At 38.4% G+C, this 24,759-nt stretch overlaps 1 protein-coding gene across 5 annotated transcripts in view; it reads left to right on the plus strand.

Moving 5' to 3' along the window:
* The window catches only part of LOC127430833 (dymeclin-like), a 94,133-nt gene that overhangs the window by 12,965 nt on the left and 56,409 nt on the right, over window positions 1–24,759 (plus strand). For all 5 annotated transcript variants that reach the window (XM_051680941.1, XM_051680943.1, XM_051680944.1 and 2 more), the window contains 6 exons: window positions 271–343; window positions 7,011–7,136; window positions 10,200–10,339; window positions 19,606–19,791; window positions 23,100–23,278; window positions 23,873–23,998. In XM_051680941.1, the coding sequence (XP_051536901.1) occupies window positions 271–343; window positions 7,011–7,136; window positions 10,200–10,339; window positions 19,606–19,791; window positions 23,100–23,278; window positions 23,873–23,998 (830 nt within the window). The remainder of the gene's footprint in view (window positions 1–270; window positions 344–7,010; window positions 7,137–10,199; window positions 10,340–19,605; window positions 19,792–23,099; window positions 23,279–23,872; window positions 23,999–24,759) is intronic.

Raw genomic sequence — 24,759 nt, forward strand, 5'->3', positions numbered from 1 at the left:
TCTTTGTTTTTCATACCTCCACGCAAACACACCTTGACAAACAAGAAGAACGTTCTCATCAAATCAAATCCCTTTATTGTCACTCAACCATATACACAAGTGCAACAGTGGGTGAAAGTCTTGGGTGCGGTTCCATGCAACATAGCAGTATGACAATTACAATAAACATCTGATTTACACAACACAGTTTACACATCTTGTTACACAACACAATATACACCTAATGATATACAATATACAGTATACACAAAATAATATTTATTTCTATAGAGTCCAGCTGTGAAGATCTTTTGGAGGAGTTGGTCTGTCATTTGGTGCATCTCATCGTTGAAGTGCCCCTTCTGTGAGTACCAAAGGAACTGTGTGTGTGAGAGAGAGGGAGGAGAGTGTTAGTTTTGTTATGGATTTCTCTGTCTTGCAAATACTAAGTGATAAAGTATGTCTCGGCATGAGAGGGTGTGCATGTTATTGTCCTGATATGCGATGGGTCTGTCATATTGTCAAGTGTGAAGGTCAACTCTGACTCATACATTGAGTTCTTACTGTCATTATTTACACACATTTTCCAACCATTAAAGCCGTTAAATGATACAGTATCTTAGAAATGAATTCCAATGACATTCAAAATAAATGATGAATCACTACGTGACTCAAGCAGAGGCTCAACATTTTGCTTTTGATAAACTTTTACTTAAACTTTTACTGGTGTAAGATAAAAATAAATAATGATGAAAGCCAAAATATTAAATGCCATGGATCAGTATTTACTGAGCATACCCTTATTTTGTTGAGGTTGGTTGAATGACAAATTTTGCCTACGATTTTGGAGCAAAACTACAGTAAAAAATAAATAAATAAATTAGGTGGCAACCTAATAGGTAGGTCTGTTACTATTTTATGCAATGGTGTGAGTCTAAAAATGTAAAGAGAAACAACACTTTTTTTTTAATGCCCTATACGGTAGGGGCGGGAGAAAAAAAAATAGATTCTCTGATGAATTGCGATTCTTTCTCCAGTGATGCTGAATCGATTCCCCAAAAAATCTGAATCAATTCTGAGTTCAATTTAAACCACGGCAGCGCAGTGGCGCTTATGTGCGCGGCAGAGACAGAAGGTGTGTCCCAAATGACGCATTAAACTCTATGTACTTAGTAGTGTAGTGTATGAATTTTAAAAGTGTAGTATCGTCCCAAAAGGAACACATAACGTGTTTTTACTACACGGAAGCATTTGCCGTCTAATGGAAGTAATATTTCAAACGTATGCAAACCTCAGTTCAACAGTTGTATCTCAAATAATGTATATATTCACACAGAGCAGGTAACTCCGCCCCTTTCTTTACGTACGGCAAGCCGCGAGCGCTGAGTGCATGAAGTGTCCAACATTCCACACTCCATTTAGACGGTTGAAGAAGTGCGCCATCCGGGTACTCCTAGTGCACTTCTTTTTGTTGCATTTTCAGTGTAAACATACTACTCGCACTACAAAATGACAAAGAATAATGCAGAAGTGTGTGTGTGTATATATATATATATATATATATATATATATATATATATATATATATATATATATATATATATATGATGTATATTAAGACCTTATCACCTGCATGAGATATAATGCATGAAAAATAGATTGACAAATTATAAGAATGAGGATCCTATGATTGAGTTTGAATAGAAAAGTCAAGCAGAGGGGCTGGAAAACTACCCGAGAGTCTTGAGAAACCTCACGTCAACACCATTGCAAGTTTTCAATGGGTTTAAATATAAGGGTTAATTCTCTTCATGTGTGTTACTGTATACATGTGGGTTTTGTAGCTGTGTATTGTAACAGAGTTCAGACTGCTGTTGTTGTGCCGTGTCTGTTTTTGTTGCCGTTTGTCTCGTTTCCTTGCTACGTGCTGACTGAGAGAAGTCAGGCACGGGTCACATTTAGAGCCCTGGCTCACTATTTCATACGTGTTTTTCTGTTATTCTGTAGCCGGAGACAGGATTCTTATCACACTGTTTTGGAGGATATTGTGAATTGTAGCTCGAATTACCACACCGATCAAAACACTGAATAAAATAGCTTCAAATGCACAAACAAAGGCAGATCGTTTGTACAAAGAGGATGTCTCGGATTTCGATCATTGGGTCATTTAAGTTGAAATTGAACATGAGCTTAAAAATACACACAGACATGAAAGAGAAAAACTAGCGGCTGCGAAATAAATAAGCAACACTTTTGTCCATTGTGTTGTTCTCAATGGTGGCGTGCAGCTATGAACATGTTGTGAGATTTGTGAACACATTGCTTTCTTATAACCTGATTCTTTTGAATGAATATGCTAAACTGATTTGCGAATCAGTCTGAATCAATCTCATGATTTATCCGTCTGAATCAGTCGGAAAGCTGCGTTAACAACTGCGTCACTTACTGAACTCGCCGTCTTACTGTTGGTCATTTCAAGACCACACGGAAAAGTACCTGCAACTTTGATTATGCTTTCAAATACCTGTTGGTATGTAATGGTTTCACAGTATACCATGGGTTTAAAACTTGCATGAATATGAAGTCAGACTTTTTTCTCAATTTGTCTAAAAATCGAAGTAAAGGAATTAACATTTCCATTGTAAATATCAGTTAAATTAAGAGAGAATCTGCTACGTTTACACAATATCATAAAGTTGACATTATAAACCCAGACAGGGAGATCAGGTCTGCGAAGCAGAGGGCTCTTGTATCACCCTGAAGGGGTTTATTTTGCAACAACAACCAGCTGACTGTGTGTTATTCCGCTTATTTCACAGCTACTAACCAAATAAATAAGTACATACATGGACATATAATATTGATTTGCATTGAAATTATGTAATTATGTGTGAAGAAAGAAATTGTTCAAAAGCTGAAATCCAGTTCCGTTGGTGTTTATTTTGTAATAAATTACAAAATTACGTCTAACTGCTCATTATGCATGTTATTACAAGACTACTTGCCGAACAAATTAATAAATGCACATGAAACATTGATTTGATTTGAAATGATTTCATTAGCTGACTTATAGAGATCGCACAGTGATCCGAGAAGGCTTGCAATACCCTCTATGAGCGGTCTGATACTTGAATGTGCGGTTGTTACTGCGAAATATCAGACCACTAGATGGTGCCATTGACCAATCAGAATTGAGGATTCCAGAGAGCCATGTAATAAGTAATAATATGTGCTATGCAGCGTTACTTTTAGCCAACATTCTCATGCGTTTATTTCCTTTAGTGCAGTGTAACAGTAGGCATACAATGTGTTTACTACTACGAATAATATGTTTTATTTGTAACGTATGGTATAAAAAAGTGAAAAAAGTGGGTTAGGCACACAGGAAATGGACCGTGATGGCAGAAAATAGGAAGTACTGATAAACAGCATATAAATAATGTTTTTTAATTGTAATAAGTAATTTCTGAAAAAGGAGAGAATATTTTTTAAGTACACATCTTGCTTGTTTAGTTAAAGGAGCAATATGTAACATTGACATCAAGCGTTTAAAATGGGTACTGCAGTCCAAATTCAAAATATTGGAGAGAGTCGTCTCCTCCGCCCCCTCCTCCCCAGACTCTAAGCTCATGTGGGTTTCCAGGTTGAGGACACGCAACAGGAACGAGCAAACTGACAATGGCAAGCAAAGAGCCTTACGCTGTAAGTTGATCAGCTAATATATACGTTTGCAATGTTTTTATTGTTTGCAAATTATAAATCAACTCATGTGGATTCTGTCTCTGTCAATGTTAGCTAGATGTATTGCTGGCTTCCATGGCTGCAGCGCGCTGTGTTTGTCTGCTAACTTAATTCAGATCTGGCAACCTGGGGTGTTGAAATACTATTGGGAAATGGGCAGTGGGCAGGATCACTTAGGCCAAAACACAAACAGAAATTCCGGCCCGGAACGCACATTTCAAAGTAGAATATACTGGCTGTAGCATTGTTTTCGGAGAAGCCAGTATTTCAACTTAACATGTTTCCTAATTCTCTGATAACATATTATGATAATTCTATGCTTTAGTAGAGTAAATATATTACATATTGCACCTTTTAAGGTTTTCTTTTTTTCAGTAGGTATTGTTTAGAGTCAAACTACATTTCAAGAGAAACAAAAAGGCACAAAGAAATTACCAACTCTATCATTTGTCGTTTATGCAGACAATTTATTTTCCCCTCTGAAATATGTTTTTGAACACTAAAATGCATTTTTAAATGTAATTCCATTTTGTCCATATTGCACAGTAGCTCTGTCAACAGTAATGAAAAACTAAATTCAATGTTTTCACTGAAATATTAGCAAAATTTGAATTATATAAAAAAATTAAAGACATTATTTCAGGAAGTGGGAAAAATCGACAAGATTCTAATTTTAGCATTTGAATGTGCATTTTTATCTTAAATTCGAAGACTTTTCGAATTATGAATTTTAATTTGACAGCTTTATTGCACAGCCCTATTAGCAATTCACATTAATACAGTGATACCGTAATCCCGCTAGGGGTGTAAAAAAATATCGTATTGTATCATACGATATGACGGCCACTATACAATACCATAATGTATTGTACGATACATGAACACATTATAGTGTAATTAAAACCAAGCAGCGCAACATTGAGAGCTGCAGTAACAGTCTACAGTCTCCTCCCAGGAGAGGCGGCACCGAGCGCTCACAAGACAACAGAGCAACAGATCTACACTACATAGGCGAGAAGATCGATGGCAAACGGCAAGTAGATTGTAGCATTACAGCTTGTTGAATTTGCCAAACAACGGTGCTACAGTACATGAAACATGTTGTTTTATTTACGCCAACATCACCACGCAAATCGATGGATGCGGTGCAGAAACAGCAGCAGCAGCAGCAAAGTTGCACCTCTCCCAAAAACAAGCCTATTCAGAAATCTGACAATGAAAGAAACCCACGATTACATGAAACTTATTCTCTGGTTTTGTTGTCAAAATGTAAACGGGTATGAGTACAACACTTGCACACACTTTATAAGCCGGTAATAACGCTGGTAAAATTTACATGCAATGTGAAACCGTGGAAAGAGTGTAAAAAAAAATAAAAAAAAATATGTGTGCTAATCGGTTTTTGATCAAGATGCTAAATAATATTGGATTATATACATGTATTGTAAAACCAGAAGTCAGGTTCTAGTTTTCACTCTCTGGGGGCTTTAAGACATTAAGGCAAGATTTTCTATAAAGCTGCTTTGAAACAGTATTTATTAGTATTTTTCTCAAGAAAATCATGAAAATTGTGAGTTCATATGAGTTTTTCTCATTACAGTCAAACAAAACATATGCAGTGCTGTTTAAGTTACTTTATTATAGAGCTCTACTTTTTGTTTCAACAGTCAGACTCTGTTGTGTCATTTAGGATTTAAAAGACATTTATGTTGAATCCTTGAATATGTTTGAGCGAAGCATTTGTGGGCGCTGTATTTTTTAAACCGTATCGTGAAGTTACATGCCTAAATACCGCTGTATTTTTTTGTGATGTTATCATACTGTTACACCCCTTGATACCAACAGCAGTGTAATGACATCAACTCTATTTAACAAAATGTACCTTGTTAAAACCTGTTACACAGAATTTAGCATTTTTTCTACAAAAATCTTTGCAGAAAGTGCCAAAAAAGTCATCAGATACTGACTCGGCATTGTCAAGTACGATTCGAACTGTACTGTTTTTTAAAACTATGTTAAAAATGCAAATTTGAGGGGTCTGGGTAGCTCAGTGAGTATTGACGCTGACTACCACCCCTGGAGTCGTGAGTTCGAATCCAGGGCGTGCTGAGTGACTCCAGCCAGGTCTCCTAAGCAACCAAATTGGCCCGGTTGCTAGGGAGGGTAGAGTCACATGGGGTAACCTCCTCGTGGTCACTATAATGTGGGTCACTCTTGGTGGGCTGCGTGGTGAGTTGTGCATGGATTGTTGAGTGCGTTACCGCGGAGACATAGCACGTGTGGAGGCTTCACGCTATGTCTCCCCAGTAATGCGCTCAACAAACCACGTGATAAGATGCGCTGATTGACGGTCTCAGACGTGGAGGCAACTGAGATTCGTCCTCCGCCACCCGGATTGAGGATTGTCACTATGTCACAACGAGGACCTAGAGCGCATTGGGAATTGGGCATTCCAAATTGGGGAGAAAATTAAAAAAAAAAAAAAATATATATATATATATATATATATATATATATATATATATATATATATTTTTTTTTTTTTTTGCAAATTTGGTTAGCGATACTGAAGTGTTTTGTTATATTAGAATTATAACAAACAAAAACATACAATTAAGATAACTAACACTGTTTTGTTTTTTGCTATTTAACTTTGAGGGTTGGGTTGGTCCACTGCTGCAAAACCATAATCCTGCAGGAAACCTTGCATGTGTTAATGTGTATGTGAATGTGCAGCGTGTGTGTGTGTGTGAAAGTGAAAAGGATTCATGCCAAGTGACATCACAGCAATGGGAAGTAGAAGTTGAGTGAGAGATCTGAGGAAGGAAACGTGGAACAATAGAAATATAGAGAGAGAGAGAGATTGTTCTATTGATGTTTTATAAGTGTGTGTGTGTGTGTTTAAAGAAAAAAGAGGGGGCAGTGAGTTCATTTTTCTGTAATACCTATTTTCATGCCTAAACTGCTATATTGTCAATTTTCTATATGATTACTAAGGCAAAGTATGTAATTTCTGTGCCACTAGTGTCACAAAATTGCAAAAAACTTCCACTTTCTTCAACTGGTCATCCAAACAGAGCCCCACACCGACACCAGTTGTTGAGCAAAAACAATTTAAAAATGTTTTTTTGTTACATTCAGATCGTTCCGTCTTTAAAATCGGATTGGAATAGCCATGTTTCATGCCGTTGTAAAATAGCTAATATATATACACTATAATGCTAACGTGATTCTCTTGTTTTAATATCGGTCCAAATTTAACCTTGCCCTGTCTTTGCCTGTTGCCATAGGGACATCACCTACAACATCCTGTTTGAAGCAGTGACCACACTACTGGTGCTGTTGTCCTATCAGCTCTTTCACAAGGAGATTCTGAGAGATGGGCTTATTTACAGCTACCTGACCAGAGGACGATGGTGAGTAAAGCGCCTTTCATACTGACTGTGTTTTTACCTCTGGAGGTCACCAGGTCGCTGTACTGTTGAAAAACATAGTGAATAGTCTTTCTATAACTGCGCAACTGGCCAAAGCTTTTGAAAATCTGATCACAAATGAGATTAATGCGGGTGAAAATAAGATTTCATTATATTTTGACAAGGAACCAGTTTGCTTAATGCCTAAAATTAATGTTTTACATTCAGCATTTGAATTGCAGTATTGCGTAATGTATTTCATGAACAAGATGGAATTATTAAGCAAAATGCAATATTTTGACACATATATTGACTGTTACATTAACATAAGGCAAACTGAGAAATGACACATTAATGCGCACGCAAATACGCATGTGAGCGTCAAAAGCAGCCACTGTTTGTCAGACAGTGTTACTAAATTGATTCATACTCAGTACTACTAATAATATGTTAAGGCTGGTATTGTTAAAAAAAAAAATTATTATCAATGAGGGGCCGTTCCGACCAACCGCGCCATTGCATTAAAAGCTAGATGAGGACTTCAGTTTCATGATGTAGTGTGAGGTTGTGTGGTGTCTGTTCTCCGACTAATGAATTAGTTAGTGTTAAATGCATCTTTCATTTTGAATGGTTTTATGCCATAAAGTATCTTTTTTAAATTAATATATATATATATATATATATATATATATATATATATATATATATATATATATATAAATTTTATCCCCTTTACTTCCAATTTAGAATGCCCAATTTCCACTACTTAGTAGGTCCTCATGGTGGCGCGGTTACCTCAATCCGGGTGGCAGAGGACAAGTCTCAGTTGCCTCCGCTTCTGAGACCATCAGAATCTTATCATGTGGATCGCTGTGCATGACACCGCGGAGACTCGCAGCATGTGGAGGCTCATGCTACTCTCCGTGATCCACGCACAACTCACCACACGCTCCATTGAGAGCGAGAACCACTAATCACGACCACGAGGAGGTTACCCCATGTGACTCTACCCTCCCTAGCAACCGGGCCAATTTGGTTGCTTAGGAGACCTGGCTGGAGTCACTCAGCACGCCCTGGATTCGAACTCGTGACTCCAGGGGTGGTAGTCAGCGTCAATACTCACTGAACTACCCAGGCCCCCACCATAAAGTATCTTTAATAAACAGGGAACAAAACTCAGAAATGGGTAAAAATACTAAATTCGGAAGTGCTAAAAAAATAAAAAAAATAAAGCTATAAGCAGCACAACAAATAACCAAATGCGGGTGTCTCGAGGCCTGTTTTTAAACTTGAAGTTCTTTTAAACTGGACATTGCGTCCTAAAAACATGGCACTGTTGTGTAAGATGCCGAAAAAACAGCAAGACACAGTGCAATGCTTTAAGACATCCATCTAGTGTATGCAAACTAAAGGATTGGTGTGAACGGCCCCTAATAGGTATAAATGCACTACACAGCTGAATAAATTGATATCTAATTGTATAAGTTGTTTGATATTTTAGAAATTCAACGAGTGTAATTACATATTAAACATTTACTTATTGCAATCATTTATTACACTGATTATGCTAAGTAAGCCGACAGTGTGTAAGTCATGTTAATGCCTTAAACCTTTGAAGAACAGTAGCAATAAATGGTCAGTATGTGATGATTTTTGGCCATTACCCCGATTTTGTGTTGTGTGTGTGAACCGCTGTACTGGCTTCTCCAATGTGCACAAGAGTTGTGAGCATGACTGTTTACATTTCAGCATCTAAACCAGAAAAGAAACCTGATGATGCCAAGTTTCATGTAAACACTGTTTTCTTGTGTTGTCGGATTTTTGGAATACACTGATTTTTGATTGTTATCAGCAGATTGGTGTGCATGTAAATGCACTCAATCATGAGTCCTGAACTTTAGCTTTTAGAACCGGAGCCAGTGCAAGTTAAAAGTTTTTCCCTACCGCAGTGTTTTTATTCTGACAAAGTTTGTCGCAGTATGAAATTGTGGCCCCCTGACCGGCATTAACAGAAGGATGACTGTCAGGCTGCTGCTATTTTACATGCAAATGAGGCTGCTCATTAATTCAGCAGATGCCCGTGTCTGTAGCTTTCCTTGAGTTCACCCGCAGGACTCATTTGCATCACTGATACTGAGCTTTTAAAGTTCTCTAGCTCAACACCACTGCAGCTGAGTTAGCATGTCTGAGGACATTAAAGGGGTAGTTCATCTTAAAAGGAAAATTCTCTCATCATTTACTCACCTTCATGCCATCCCAGATGTGTGACTTTCTTTCTTCTGCAGAACACAAAGATTTTTAGAAGAATATCTCAGCTCTTTAGGTCCATACAATGCAAGTGAATAGTGACCAAAACTTTGAAGCTCCAAAAAGCACATAAAGGCAGCATAAAAGTAATCCTCCAGTGACTCCAGTGGTCAAATCCATGCCTTCAGAAGCAATATGATAGGTGTGGGTGAGAAACCAATCTATATTTAAGTCCTTTTTTACTATAAATCTCTTTTTATTTGGCAATTCGCATTCTTTGCGCATATCGCCACCTACTGGTTGGGGCTGGTCATAGGTGGAGATTTAAAGTAAAAAAGGAGTTAAATATTGATCTGTTTCTCACCCACACTTATCATATCTCTTCAAAAGACATGGATTTAACCACTGGAGAAATATGGATTACTTTTATGCTGCCTTTACTGTACGTGCTTTTTGGAGCATCAAAGTTCTGGCCACCATTCACTTGCATTGTATTGACCAACAGAGCTGTACTATTCTTCTAAATATCTTTGTGTTCTGCAGAAGAAAGTAAGTCATACACATCTAAGATGGTGTGAGGATGAGAGAATTTCTATTTTTGGGTGAAAAGTACAGACTCTTAAACCTCAAGAGCATTGCTCGTCAAGCATAACTCTCAGTAACACCTCAGAGATTTGATATAATCTCTCTGAAATAAGTTGTTAAAGTATGTGTGATATTCCTGTACTGCTGACCCTACACCTATTTAGCGTGGTGTTTAGGGATGTTAGTCAGAATAGACATATTTAAAGGCATAAATCTCTCTTTCTCTGTCTGTAGTCTGTCTCTGACAAGTCGTCTGGTGAAGACTCTTCTGTATAACTTCATCAGACAGGAGAAATGTCCTCCTGCTACACATGTGTTCCAGACGCAGTCAGATGGCGGAGGACTTCTGTACGGACTCGCATCAGGAGTTGCAAGTGAGCACACACACATGCACGCACACTGGCTGTTTCTTGTGGACTTGTTCGACATCATCCTATGTCGAAGTCCAATTCCAATACTCAAGAACACAAGTACCGAGAATGCCTAAAATTACCTGGATGTGTTTTGATCAGGCCGAATATCGAGAAAGCATTGGATGGTGACTTGTGGGCAAAAACCCGTTACTACACTGTATGGCGAAGGACATTTATCGTTGTGTTTTCCCTCGAGAGTTTCCCGCTGTAAGCTCACCAAAGTCTGATGGCTGTGAGAGTCGTTATACTCCGTCAACATTTGTTTTGTTGGGCATCAGTTTTATAAATTAATAAACAAATGGAGGAAACAAGTGTTTACAGACTTTATTCTTTTAATGTGTCACTAGTCCTGCAAAACCTCACTAGTGTGTGATAATGCCAGTAGCTCTCTCACTGGCTACTAACGTGCTGGGATGGGCAAAAGTGCAACAAAGATCGCAGCACATCTCAAAGCTCGCAATAGATGCGTTCTACGTCCTCCTGTCCTTCTGAGTTTTTTCTTCCAATGTTGCTTGGCAAGACTTTATAAGAATGCAAGATCTGTGTTCTTTGCATTGAGAAACACCAACTTACATGTCCAAATGTCCTCATGTCTAGCTGCGTTTAAATGTAAAGTTCACCAAAAATAGCACGGATGTAGTACAGAAGCCATTTGACTCAACTAAAAGACTTCTGAGACGCTCGCTGAACTGCCGCTATTCTTAAAGAGACAGTACCGTTTTAGCTCTTGTTCTACAAGTCAGTGTAAATACTTGCAAGTTGTACAAATGATGCATGCAAACATTAAACACGTAACAAAATAAATACATACAATATAATGAATGCAATTTCAAGATATAGAAAACATTAATTTAAAATGTGTAAAATTAATATTAGAAGGTACCCTTTATAAATAACAGCATTAGTTGAGAGAGAATTTATTTCATTTTTAAGCAAAATGAACAACGGAAATATACCCAAATGAATTGAAATCGCAATCAGATTGAATCGAAAGCTTGTGAAACGGAAACTAATCGAATCAGGAAATCAATACCAAGCTCTAAATAGCAATGGATGGTGCCTCACTTTAAAGTTTTAAGAAAGGACCCTTGCACTGTAAAAGAAGTCAGTGTGACTCCCGAGTCATATTTCTTGACGTCCATTGTGTGTTCATAAGTGCTATGAGAGAGAGGTCTGCATTCCTGTGAACTCCCGTGGGACCCGATTAGATTTCTTGCGGCATGGGATTAAATTTCCGAGTTGAAAGCGGGAGCAGACGGTACTTCCATGTGATGTGGACAGGAGAGGGCAGTCAGAGAATAGCCTGAAAAATCCCAACGTGGATGTCTTTTTTTAAATTTGATTAATTGTTATTTTTTCATAACGTAAAATTTATGTGCACACAGCTGGTGCATAAAATTATCCAATATTTAGAGCAGGCAATGCAGGTAATCAGAACATTTTAAATTTAGTGTTAAGAAACCAACTTCAGGCAAGTCAAATTGGCGTAATTTTTACACGTCATCTAATAATAGCAACAACAGAAAAAATAAAACGTTCTTTGTGTGTACTTATCTATTTGTATGGCTTTTGCTCTATGTGGAAAATGAGTTTGCAGGAACGGGAGCGTTCAGGACATAAATCACTGTGGGCGGAGAGCGGGTGAACCGTGGAGTAAAATTCAGCGGAAGTGCTTGGGATGGAAACTTGTGGGAACGGGCGGGACTGGGATGGAAAGAACATTTCCGTGCAGACGTCTACTATGAGAGAAACTTGTTCGCGGTGGCAGTTTTTAGCGCTAAACAACGTTAAACTGTGAGCCTTTGTTAACAAGCTTTTCTCCTGGTGCCAATGCTTGCGCAATGGACATCAACATTTTCACTGCAAAATGACTTGAATTCCAAAATGTCCATATTTTAGACACCATGACTAAAATAAAATCTTATGCTTTTAGAAGAATTGGAATACGGCGCACAAGTTGCATGGGCTACTTTTGTGTAAACACAGACTGATTTACAGTTCATTAAAACATCTCCTTTTGTGTTCTGCATAAGAAAGTAAGTTGTACGGGTTTGGAACGACATGAGGGTGAGTAAATAATGCCAGAATTTTCAGGTTTTAGTGAACCATCCCTTTAAAACTCAAAGCCATAATAACCTTGGCACTCATTGCTATCTTTTTGTCGATAATTATCTTTCATTATGAGGCAGACACTCAGTCAGGAGTGTGATTAAAAAATCTAGAACTGAATGTATCATCGTCTGATGCCCAGAGCTGAGCTGTCAAGAGAGAATACTGAACTTGTTAACAGCTGTGAGTCAGCGTCAACATTACACACAAATGTGTGCGTGGAATCCAGACAGCATGTCTTGATTGTCTGATGGGTAAATCAGACCGGCTAAATGGAGACACAAGCCCTGTGTGTCTAACCCAGCACTTATCCTGATTCCGTTGCTGCGGAATTAGACTCTGGAATTACACATGCTGGAAAGCACCAGGATAATATTAATATTAGCTCTGACTTAAAAGGGACAGTTCGCCCAAATATGAAAATTCTATTTTGTTTACTCACCCTCATGTTGTTGCAAACCTGCATAAGTATGTAAAGAGTATTACGGTTGCTCGCTCTGACAGGCTCTGCAGAACTCCCCATAGGATTGAATGGGATATGGCCGTGAACGACGCGGTTTTTGGCTAAATATTCTCATAAACAGAATGGATAATATTTTTACGTGGGCTGGTATGAAGAGTGAAGTTGTAATGTATATTTATCTGAAGTTTTTTGTAAATAAATTGTTAAATTGCACAGTAAATTAATTAAAGACTGTGGAGACTGTGAATCAGAATCAAGGCATACGATTATAACAGTCACTTGAAAAGAGAAAAACATCCACAGAAAAGCGATTACACATCTTATAACATTAGCGTAAGTGAACAGAGCTGTTTATAACGTCTCATAACACACTCATTTTGATGCTGTGAACTGTTTATTTATCCCTTTTTTTTATTATTATTATTTTTTATTTTGAAGTGGCTTTTTGAGGGGACGAGAAGTGTGAAAGGAGGACATACACTGTGTGTTTGTGTGACTGTTGGCAGCAACATTTGTCAGTGTGCAGACAGAACTAGTGATGTGGAAAACCTGTGTGTGTGTGTGTGTTTACGTGTCTGTACTGCTGGATGGCAGCCATAATGTCTTCATTTGCGTATCTGTTAACACAGGCCACAATAATAACCCCAGGACACAGAATAACGACAGAAGAGAAATCTCACTATGAAAGGGTCTGTCTGTCTGTCTGTCTCTGTCTGTCTCTTTTCTATTTATCACTTTTTTTTATCTATCTGTCTGTCTATCTAGCTATCACTCTTTTTTTTATCTGTCTGTCTGTGTCTGTCTATCTATCATCGTCTGTCTGTCGGTACATCTGTCTGTCTGTCTCTTCTATCTATCACTCTCTTTTTGTCTGTCTGTCTGTCTATCTATCATCATCTGTCTGTCTGTCGGTACTTCTATCTGTCTGTCTGTCTCTCTATGTCTGTCTGTTGTTCTGACATATATCTGTGTCTGTCTGTCTATATATCTATGTCTGTCTGTCTATGTCTATCTATCATCATCTGTCTGTCGGTACTTCTGTCTGTCTATCTGTCACTCTTTTTTTTGTCTGTCTGTGTGTCTATCTATCATCGTCTGTCTGTCTGTCTCTCTATGTCTGTCTGTCATTCTGTCTGTCTGTCTATATATCTATGTCTGTCTATATATCTATGTCTGTCTGTCTGTCTGTCATTCTATCTATCTGTCTGTCTATCTGTCTGTGTTGCGCTACAAATTTCCATCCGTCATTTTGACAGAATAGGTTGTAGATTTTCCATCACATATTTAAAGAACTAAAATCATGACAAGCGTGAGTTCTGAGAAACAGATAATTCTGTTCATTAGTTTTGTTATTTTAATGCTTGATATTTTTAAAGAGAAATATCTTGCAAGAACTTCTGTGTCAAGAGCTTGTCTCTTCTCTTGCGCTGTGATCTGATGGTCCTTTGATCTTGTCAACTGATTCAATTAATAGAATTTTTCCACTGGACAGCACTCGGCGTCTCTCGTTTCTTTCTCCAAATCTTCACTCACGTCTCTCTCATATATATATATATATATACAGGTGCATCTCAATAAATTAGAATGTCGTGGAAAAGTTCATTTATTTCAGTAATTCAACTCAAATTGTGAAACTCGTGTATTAAATAAATTCAATGCACACAGACTGAAGTAGTTTAAGTCTTTGGTTCTTTTAATTGTCATGATTTTGGCTCACATTTAACAAAAACCCACCAATTCACTATCTCAAAAAATTAGAATATGGTGACATGCCAATCAGCTAATCAACTCAAAACACCTGCAAAGGTTTCCTGAGCCTTCAAAATGGTCTCTCAGTTTGGTTCACTAGGCTACACAATCATGGGGAAGACTGCTGATCTGACAGTTGTCCAGAAGACAATCATTGACACCCTTCACAAGGAGGGTAAGCCACAAACATTCATTGTCAAAGAAGCTGGCTGTTCACAGAGTGCTGTATCCAAGCATGTTAACAGAAAGTTGAGTGGAAGGAAAAAGTGTGGAAGAAAAAGATGCACAACCAACCGAGAGAACCGCAGCCTTATGATTGTCAAGCAAAATCGATTCAAGAATTTGGGTGAACTTCACAAGGAATGGACTGAGGCTGGGGTCAATGCATTAAGAGCCACCACACACAGACGTGTCAAGGAATTTGGCTACAGTTGTCGTATTCCTCTTGTTAAGCCACTCCTGAACCACAGACAATGTCAGAGGCGTCTTACCTGGGCTAAGGAGAAGAAGAACTGGACTGTTGCCCAGTGGTCCAAAGTCCTCTTTTCAGATGAGAGCAAGTTTTGTATTTCATTTGGAAACCAAGGTCCTAGAGTCTGGAGGAAGGGTGGAGAAGCTCATAGCCCAAGTTGCTTGAAGTCCAGTGTTAAGTTTCCACAGTCTGTGATGATTTGGGGTGCAATGTCATCTGCTGGTGTTGGTCCATTGTGTTTTTTGAAAACCAAAGTCACTGCACCCGTTTACCAAGAAATTTGGGAGCACTTCATGCTTCCTTCTGCTGACCAGCTTTTTAAAGATGCTGATTTCATTTTCCAGCAGGATTTGGCACCTGCCCACACTGCCAAAAGCACCAAAAGTTGGTTAAATGACCATGGTGTTGGTGTGCTTGACTGGCCAGCAAACTCACCAGACCTGAACCCCATAGAGAATCTATGGGGTATTGTCAAGAGGAAAATGAGAAACAAGAGACCAAAAAATGCAGATGAGCTGAAGGCCACTGTCAAAGAAACCTGGGCTTCCATACCACCTCAGCAGTGCCACAAACTGATCACCTCCATGCCACGCCGAATTGAGGCAGTAATTAAAGCAAAAGGAGCCCCTACCAAGTATTGAGTGCATATACAGTAAATGAACATACTTTCCAGAAGGCCAACAATTCACTAAAAATATTTTTTTTTATTGGTCTTATGATGTATTCTAATTTGTTGAGATAGTGAATTGGTGGGTTTTTGTTAAATGTGAGCCAAAATCATCACAATTAAAAGAACCAAAGACTTAAACTACTTCAGTCTGTGTGCATTGAATTTATTTAATACACGAGTTTCACAATTTGAGTTGAATTACTGAAATAAATGAACTTTTCCACGACATTCTAATTTATTGAGATGCACCTGTATATATATATATAAATTTTTTTTTTTTTTTTTTTATTTATTTTTTATTATTTTTTTGGGGGGGGGGGGGTTTCCCCTTTTTCTCCCAATTTGGAATGCCCAATTCCCAATGTGCTTTTAAGTCCTCGTGGTCACGTAGTCCGGGTGGCGGAGGACGAATCCCAGTTGCCTCCGCGTCTGAGACCATCAACCCGCGCATCTTATCATGTGGCTTGTTGAGCGTGTTGCCTTGGAGACATAGCTTAACGCCATCCACCGCGGCAACCACGCTCAACTCACCACGCGCCCAACTGAGAACGAACCACATTATAGTGACCACGAGGAGGTTACCCTATGTGACTCTACTCTCCCTAGCATCCGAGCCAATTTGGTTGCTTAGGAGACCTGGCTGGAGTCACTAAGCGTCTTTTACCACTGAGCTACCCAGGCCCCCTTCACTCAGCACACCCTGGGATACGAACTAGTGAACTAGCGAACTCCAGGGGTGGTAGCCAGCGTCTTTACCACCAAGCCACCCAGGCCCCCCGTCTCTCTCATATTTTGTTTTCACCGGGGCGCTAAAATGTCACTTTCTCACCTTTTCTTCACTTCTAATTCTTTACAGCCTTTACTCTGGGAATGTTCCACTAGAGTGGTCTGTCAATATATTGATTACAGTTGGGAAAGCAACTAGTTCTTAATGTGTTTTTGTTTTTTTCATGCAACAAGACAGAATTATGTGAAAGCACACCAAATGTCAATGCAGTGCTCTTGCATCAGTACTTGCCAACAATCTGATTTACTCTCTCTTTTATGGGTCAATTTTGAAAGCACTTTGTAATTGATTTGATTTTTTTTCCTCAAGTGACCGGTACATTTCAGAATTGGAAATATTTCTCTTGACAATTTTTTTTAAAGCTAAACACAGATATTTTCTCTTATATTGTGAACAAATATTATGCTGTACCGTAGAGCGGTTACTTGTAGATACTAGCTTTTTATTGACAAAATATTCTGTATGCCCCAAATAATTTTTTTCATTTTGCTCATGAAGTTGAATCGTTTCAGCTGTTCTGTTCAGACTGGTCTGGCGTGTTTGCTTGATGTCATTGCTCAGCTGGAGTCGCCATGGCGTCTACAGTGACATCATTACACTTCAGTATGACCTCATTGCCTTCAAAACACTGTGGTGTCATAAAGAACCTCACAGATAGATGGAATACATGCAGCCAATTACCTTTTAATGTCATCACTTTCTTAACAGTATCAGTGTTTGTGTTTACGGAAACAGACCCCGGCTGCTTCGTGCTACAGTCGACAGGATGTGCGTCTGCGAGGCTGGAGGGAAGTTTTCGCTACTCTTGTGGGGGATGTTTGTTAATATTCTGGCTGTAGATTAGACTGGGGCCGTGCTGTCCAGCCACAAGTGATTAGACATGGAGACTGTAATCTCATTCTCTCTCTCCCTCTCAACCCACTCAGTATGTTGTATAAATGATTGGCTGTTAAAAATTCAATTGCTCTTCATTGCTCATTTTCATCAATAAACGATTGTTTTTGATTTTTGGACAGCAAATGTAACCAATCTTGGTTTCAGAATGTTGACCGAATTGACCTTTCATAGTCTTTTCAGATGAAGTTGAATTTAGTTTGGATTTAGTACGGGTTTGTGGCATAATCTGCAAAGTTATATGCAATCTTTCAGCATTAAAACCATGTAAAGCTGGTAAACCCTGTAACATTCGCATGATACACACAAGGATACCAGAAACTTAATGCATGACCTGGAAAAGTAGTTCCACCTAAAACAGGACAGTTTAGACAACTTTCACAGGTTCAAATAGAAAACAATTTAACTGAAAAATTCTTGCAAGTGCTTTAACAAAAATACACCGATCAGCCACAACATTTAAACCACCTGCCTAATATTGTGTAGGTCCCCCTCGTGCCGCCAAAACAGTGCCAACCCGCATCAGAACAGCATTCTGAGATGATATGCTTCTCACCACAATTGTACAGAGTGGTTATCTGAGTTACCGTAGACTTTATCAGTTCAAACCAGTCTGGCCATTCTCTGTTGACCTCTCTCATCAACAAGGCGTTTCCATCCACAGAACTGCCGCTCATTGGATGTTTTTTGTTTTTGGCACCATTCGGAGTAAATTCTAGAGACTGTTGTGTGTGAAAATCCCAGAAATACTCAAACCAGCCCGTCTGGCACCAACAATCATCCATGCAATTATCAGCCAATCATGTGGCAGCAGTTCAGTGCATAAAATCATGCAGATACTGGTCAGGAGCTTCAGTTAATGTTCACATCAACCATCAGAATGTGGAAAAAATGTGGTTTGGACCATGGCATGATTGTTGGTGCCAGACGGGCTGGTTTGAGTATTTCTGTAACTGAATAAATGGAAAAATAATAAAAGGAAAAAAGGATTTGGGGAAAAAATAAAACAGATTTCAGTAGGGCCCTGCTTAAAAACAAACAAGTGTTAGAAACACTTGAAGGAAATCTTTTAATTTATTATTTACATTGAAATGTAACTTTAAATAGGCTAAAGGAGTGTGTTCAAAAGCATTTTACATTTAATCATTTGGCAGATGCTTTTATCCAAAGCGACTTACAAAAGAGACAAGTACATTGTCATATTAGCACATTTTTTTTTCTGTGATATCGAAATTGGTATCTAGAACCGTGAAACTTTACTGGTATCAGTGCTGACTACTGAAATTTTGGTACCATAACACTAGTAAGCTGGTTCATCATCAGATCACTGCAGAGTAAAATATGGACCGTTTCCTCTTTCAAGCCCTATGTGTGCATGAACCTTTGCTCTCGCCATGCCCCCTTTAGACAGTAGTACCTTTGATTTGGTTCATTTGTTATGTTTTTTACATCTGTCATGTCTGTTTTGCACAGGAATGTGTGTGTGTGTCTGTGTGTGACTGTATGTGTACATGTTTGTAAACAAGAACATGACCCATGAACGCAAAAGATGTAAAAAAAAAAAAATGCATTGTGTATTTTGATAGTCTTGACAAAGTCCAAAAGTTTGGTTCCCATACTAAAAACATTGTGGTATTTAAAAATGATTATTTATCTCTCTCGGGTCAAAATGACCCGAGCGCAAAAGGAGGTTTAAAGGAATATTCTGGGTTCGATACAAGTTAAGCTCAATCGACAGCATTTGTGGCATAATGTAAAAAAAGCAAAAATCCAGGTTACAGTGAGGCACCTACAATGGAAGTAAATTAATGTCTGCATCACAAATGGTGCAAGACGAGTTGCACGCTGACGTTTAATACTTATGCTTTGGGTATGAGCCTTTGCAAACACCACCAATCACGTTCGACTTTCTGAACTGAATTAGTGCACGCCATCAGAGACATTTGGAAGTAATCTGCTCTTAATGCAAGTTCAAATTGTCTGTGATGCTTGACATGACCTTTTACTTGGTCACGTTTACTTTAAAGTCTCCTCATGTTGATGCATGTGACTTCAAATGTGTCTGCGTGTGTGTGTTATTCAGGTGGATTATGGAGTGTGTTCACATTGGGTGGAGTCGGCAGCAGACCAGGGGCGGAGCAAGAGCAGAATCCTCTCCCGCTGTCCAATCAGAGTCTGTTATTACTGTTGGTTCTGGCCAATCTGACAGACGGACTGGACTGTCCAAACCCGTACCGCCAGGCTGTTACCTGCTTCAAAAACACGCAAGGTAAACCGGATCACCACACACGCCTGCGCTGCTCACGCCACATATGATTTGTAATATAATACAGTTCTTTGGATGATGAGTACATGAAAATTAAATTCTAGTTTTTTTTTTATTAGCTCTCCATTTCGCACCCTGTCGACCGTGTTGCTTTTTGTTAAAAGTATACTCTTCTGAACGCGAGCGAATACGAACGCATGCCCACTGCAACTGCTTTGTGATACTCTTATAGTACAGTGAACGGCAGACACATGTGCAGACGATGCACACAGACGAGGACCGCGTTCGCCTGTCTTGAAAATCTGGGCCGTGTGTGGTCAGTCCGCACAGACTGTGCTGATGATGAAATTTGCGTCGCTCATACTGTGCACGGAGTGATTCGCAATGCGGACACCCGAAGTATACTTTGGCCTTAACAATGGAGATTTGTCATTTTTGTAATATTTTTTTTTTCCTAAAAAGGGAAGAAAATTCCCACCAGTGTTATTTTTTTAGAACATCTCAAATTCTGTATTGTGGCTGGAAGTGACGCTGATGGAAATTATATTTTTTTCGTTTTATTTTCTCCCCAATTTGGAATGCCCAATTCCCAATGCACTCTAAGTCCTCGTGGTGGCGTAGTGACTCGCCTCAATCCGGGTGGCGGAGGACGAATCTCAGTTGCCTCCGCGTCTGAGACCGTCAATCCGCGCATCTTATCACGTGGCTTGTTGAGCGCGTTACCGCTGAGACCAAGCACGTGTGGAGGCTTCACGCTATTCTCCGCGGCATCCTTGCACAACTCGCCACGTGCCCCACCGAGAGCGAGAACCACATTATAGTGACCACAAGGAGATTACCCCATGGGACTCTACCCACCCTAGCAACCGGGACAATTGGTTGCTTAGGAAGCCTGACTGGAGTCACTCAGCACACCCTGGATTCGAACTAATTTCTTAGCTAGCATTTTATGTATGTTCTATAAACAGTTAAATATTATTAAATGTAATTAAATATTAATTAAATACAATTTTATATTTAAAATTTTTGCAATGTACTTTTTGCAGAATTTATCAAAATTACAGCTTGACTGGAAATGATGGCCAATAAAAATATTCTGCTCACAAGTGATATTTCCCTTGATTTGTCTTTGTTTTCTTCAAACATCACTTGTCTCATATTTCATCTCAAGCATGCTCTTCACTAACACTTTTGTCCACTTGGTTACCAAGTACACTAACTTTTGAAAAGCTTTATCAGAGGGGCCAACATTGTTTGCTGTGGTGGAAATTAAGCCACAACTGTGGGACAGTCGTAATTATTTAAAAATTGAAAGAAATAATTTTCACACAAAAAATATTGAAATGGTTTGTTTCTTTTATTCTCTGTTTAGATGATCACAGTTTTGAACATGTAATAATTTGAATATTTAAAATGGATTTTTGGTAACACTTCATAATAAGATTCCATTCGTTAACATTAGTTAATGCATTAGGTTTCATGAACGAACAATGAACAATACTTCTACAGCATTTATTAATCTTTGTTAATGTTAGTTAATAAAAATACAGTTATTCATTGTTGGTTCATGTTAGTTCACAGTGCATTATGATGTTAACTAATACAACTTTAGATTTTAGCTATTTATTAGTAAATGTTGAAATAAGCATTAACCAAGTTTAATAAATGCTTAAGTTTTGTTCATTGTTAGTTCATGGTAACTAATGTTAAAAAATGGAACCTTATTGTAAAGTATTACCGGATGTTCATAGTTTAATATAGAAAGTCTGGGTCTGGTACAAGGTTAAAATAGTAAAACCTATACATAAAATGTATTTGGAAAAGTACCAAAAATAAATTATGAAGGCCTGGTAAAAAGTGTCCAAGTCGGTTTTATTGTAACCTTCATATAATAAAAAGAAAAAAATGTTTAAATCTGTTCGTTTTAATATTAATCAACCCCTGGGACATGAAATTGGTCGAAATTGAAGAAACAGCCTAATATTGCAATATTTTAAATTATAGTTAAGAATTTTTTGAATCCTGTTATTATCATTGTTTTAAACAAATTTCTTTAATTAGTAAGACTTTACATATTATAATACAGTTGTGCTCAAAAGTTTGGGCTCCTTTTTAAATCATAATGATAACAGGCTGCTCTGGAAAAAGACAGTGTGGTTGTTTCAAGGAGCACAATATGACGATACTTGAACAAAAATGAGCTGCATGGTCGAGTTGCCAGAAAGAAGCCTTTACTGCACCAATGCCACAAAAAAGCCTAGTTACAATATGCCTGACAACACCTTGACACGCCTCACAGCTTCTGGCACACTGTAATTTGGAGTGACGAGACTAAAATAGAGCTTTATGATCACAACCATAAGCGCTATGTTTGGAGAGGGGTCAACAAGTATTGTGCTCCTTGAAACAACCACACCGTCTTTTTCCAGAGCAGCCTGTATTTCTCCTGAGGTTACCTGTGGGTTTTTCTTTGTATCCCGAACAATTCTTCTGGCAGTTGTGGCTGAAATCTTTCTTGGTCTACCTGACCTTGGCTTGGTATCAAGAGATCCCTGAATTTTCCACTTCTTAATAAGTGATTGAACAGTACTGACTGGCATTTTCAAGGCTTTGGATATCTTTTTATATCCTTTTCCATCTTTATAAAGTTCCTTTACCTTGTTACGCAGGTCTTTTGACAGTTCTTTTCTGCTCCCCATGGCTCAGTATCTAGCCTGCTCAGTGCATCCACATGAGAGCTAACAAACTCATTGACTATTTATACACAGACACTAATTACAATTTAAAAAGCCACAGGTGTGGGAAATTAACCTTTAATTGCCATTTAAACCTGTGTGTGTCACCTTGTGTGTCTGTAACAAGGACAAACATTCAAGGGTGTGTAAACTTTTGATCAGGGCCATTTGGGTGATTTCTGTTATTATGATTTAAAAAGGAGCCAAACAACTATGTGATAATAAATGGCTTCATATGATCACTATCCTTAAATAAAAGACAGTTTTTTGCATGATCAGTCATATTTTCAAAATCAATGCCAAAATTTCACAATTTCTGCCAGGGTATGCAAACTTGAGCACAACTGTATCTGCACTCCAGCAATTTTAATAGAATAGAAATTGTATAGGCCTCAATTAAAGTCTAGTAAATTTGATAGATATTGCAATATCTGAAGTGCACAGTCACTAATATTGGAAGCAGATGCTATAATATTTGTGAAAAGTCTTTTTTGCCTCATTTTATAATTCTTTAAGAATTCTGTATAAGTGACTGTCTATGAAAGTACTAATGTTATTTTGTTATGTGTGTGTCAGATTCGTCATCTGTTCCGTCTCCTCAGCTGCATACATTTCAGATCAACTTTAACAGTCTGTACACGGCGCTGTGTGAACAGCAGAAATCAGATCAGGTGACTTTACTGCTGTACACACTCCTGCACCAGAACACCAACATGAGGACATATATACTGTCCCGGACAGACACTGAGAACCTGGTGAGTACACACACACACACACACACACACACACACACACACACACACACACACACACACACACACACACACTTAGCACCTCTGAATGTGTCGTAGTCCATGGGGAATGTTTCAACTCACTTCTGGATTTTTTTATTCATTTGTTGAAGTTCAAATAGACCTTTTTCAGAGTAGTTTAATTTATTTTGATATTTGACGGGAATACAAACGAGACGAGACTTAAATATGGTGCTACTTTCTCTAAGGTTGAATACTCATCTGTTATAAATTAATTTTCATTTTCCCCATGGAAATAACTGGGTTACTTTGGTTACCGGGATTTGTTTCCCCCATGCTAAACCATGCACCCCAGAATATAAAGTATTACGAAGACTTGCATATATACTTTCATAATCTACTATTGCAAAGTGATTCCACTCTCTCTCTCTCTCTCTCTCTCTCTGTCTCTCTGTCTCTTTCTCTTTCTCTCTCTCTCTTTCTCTTTCTGTCTCTGCCTCTCTCTCTTTCTCTCTCTCTCTCTCTCTTTCTCTGTCTGTCTCTCTCTCTCTCTCTCTCTCTCTCTCTCTCTCTCTCTCTCTCTCTCTCTCCCCCCAGGTTTTGCCGATTCTAGAGATCTTGTATCATGTAGAGGAGAGGAACTCTCATCATGTGTACATGGCCCTCATCATCCTCCTCATCCTCACAGAAGACGACGCATTCAACCGCTCCATACATGAAGTGGTGAGGTCACACATATACAGTACATACTAACACGTGCTGTTCAATGATTCAATCCTGTCCATGTTTCACATTTTACCCTCATTTGGCTGAGTGTTTACATTTACTTTCATGTTACATGTATTAGTTTGTAACTCAATTCTTCAGGATTCAGGCCACTTTGACACTGCAAGCAGTAATGAAATAAACTTAGTTCACCCCTAAATGAAATTTGCCATTATTTATTTGATTTCCTGACGTTATTTTTCCTGTGGAACACAAAAGGAGAATTTTGAAGAATCTTCAAACAACTTTTCCATGCATCGAATCTGCTTTTCTAAACTGTTTATGGTGAACGGGGGCTTTCAAGCTCCATAAAGGACAAAAAAAACACCATAAAATTATCATTAAAGTAGTCCATATGACTCATCCACTAAGTTCCAAGTTTTCTGAAGTCGTGCAATACCTTTTTGTAAGGAACGGACCAAAATCTGACCTCTGCTGAAGCTCTGAAATCATATTCACATCCACATCATTAACAAAATCATTAACAGCAAATGCCATTGATTCTTCGTCACATTGTAATGTTGGTGCACTCACTCTTGAATTTACATGATAAAGAATTAAATATAATCGTGCGCAGGACAGGATAAGCCTGTCAAAAATAAATCATTTGCCCTGGACTGTAGCTTGAAGGGCCTCTGAGTACAACAAGCATTATCAAACCATTAAATCTTTACTGAAAGATTCATCTGAAAGCCTGTAGTGATTGTGTGAGGGTGATA

The sequence above is a fragment of the Myxocyprinus asiaticus genome, chromosome 40, assembly GCF_019703515.2.
Source record: "Myxocyprinus asiaticus isolate MX2 ecotype Aquarium Trade chromosome 40, UBuf_Myxa_2, whole genome shotgun sequence".
In the NCBI taxonomy this organism is placed as follows: Eukaryota; Metazoa; Chordata; class Actinopteri; order Cypriniformes; family Catostomidae; genus Myxocyprinus; species Myxocyprinus asiaticus.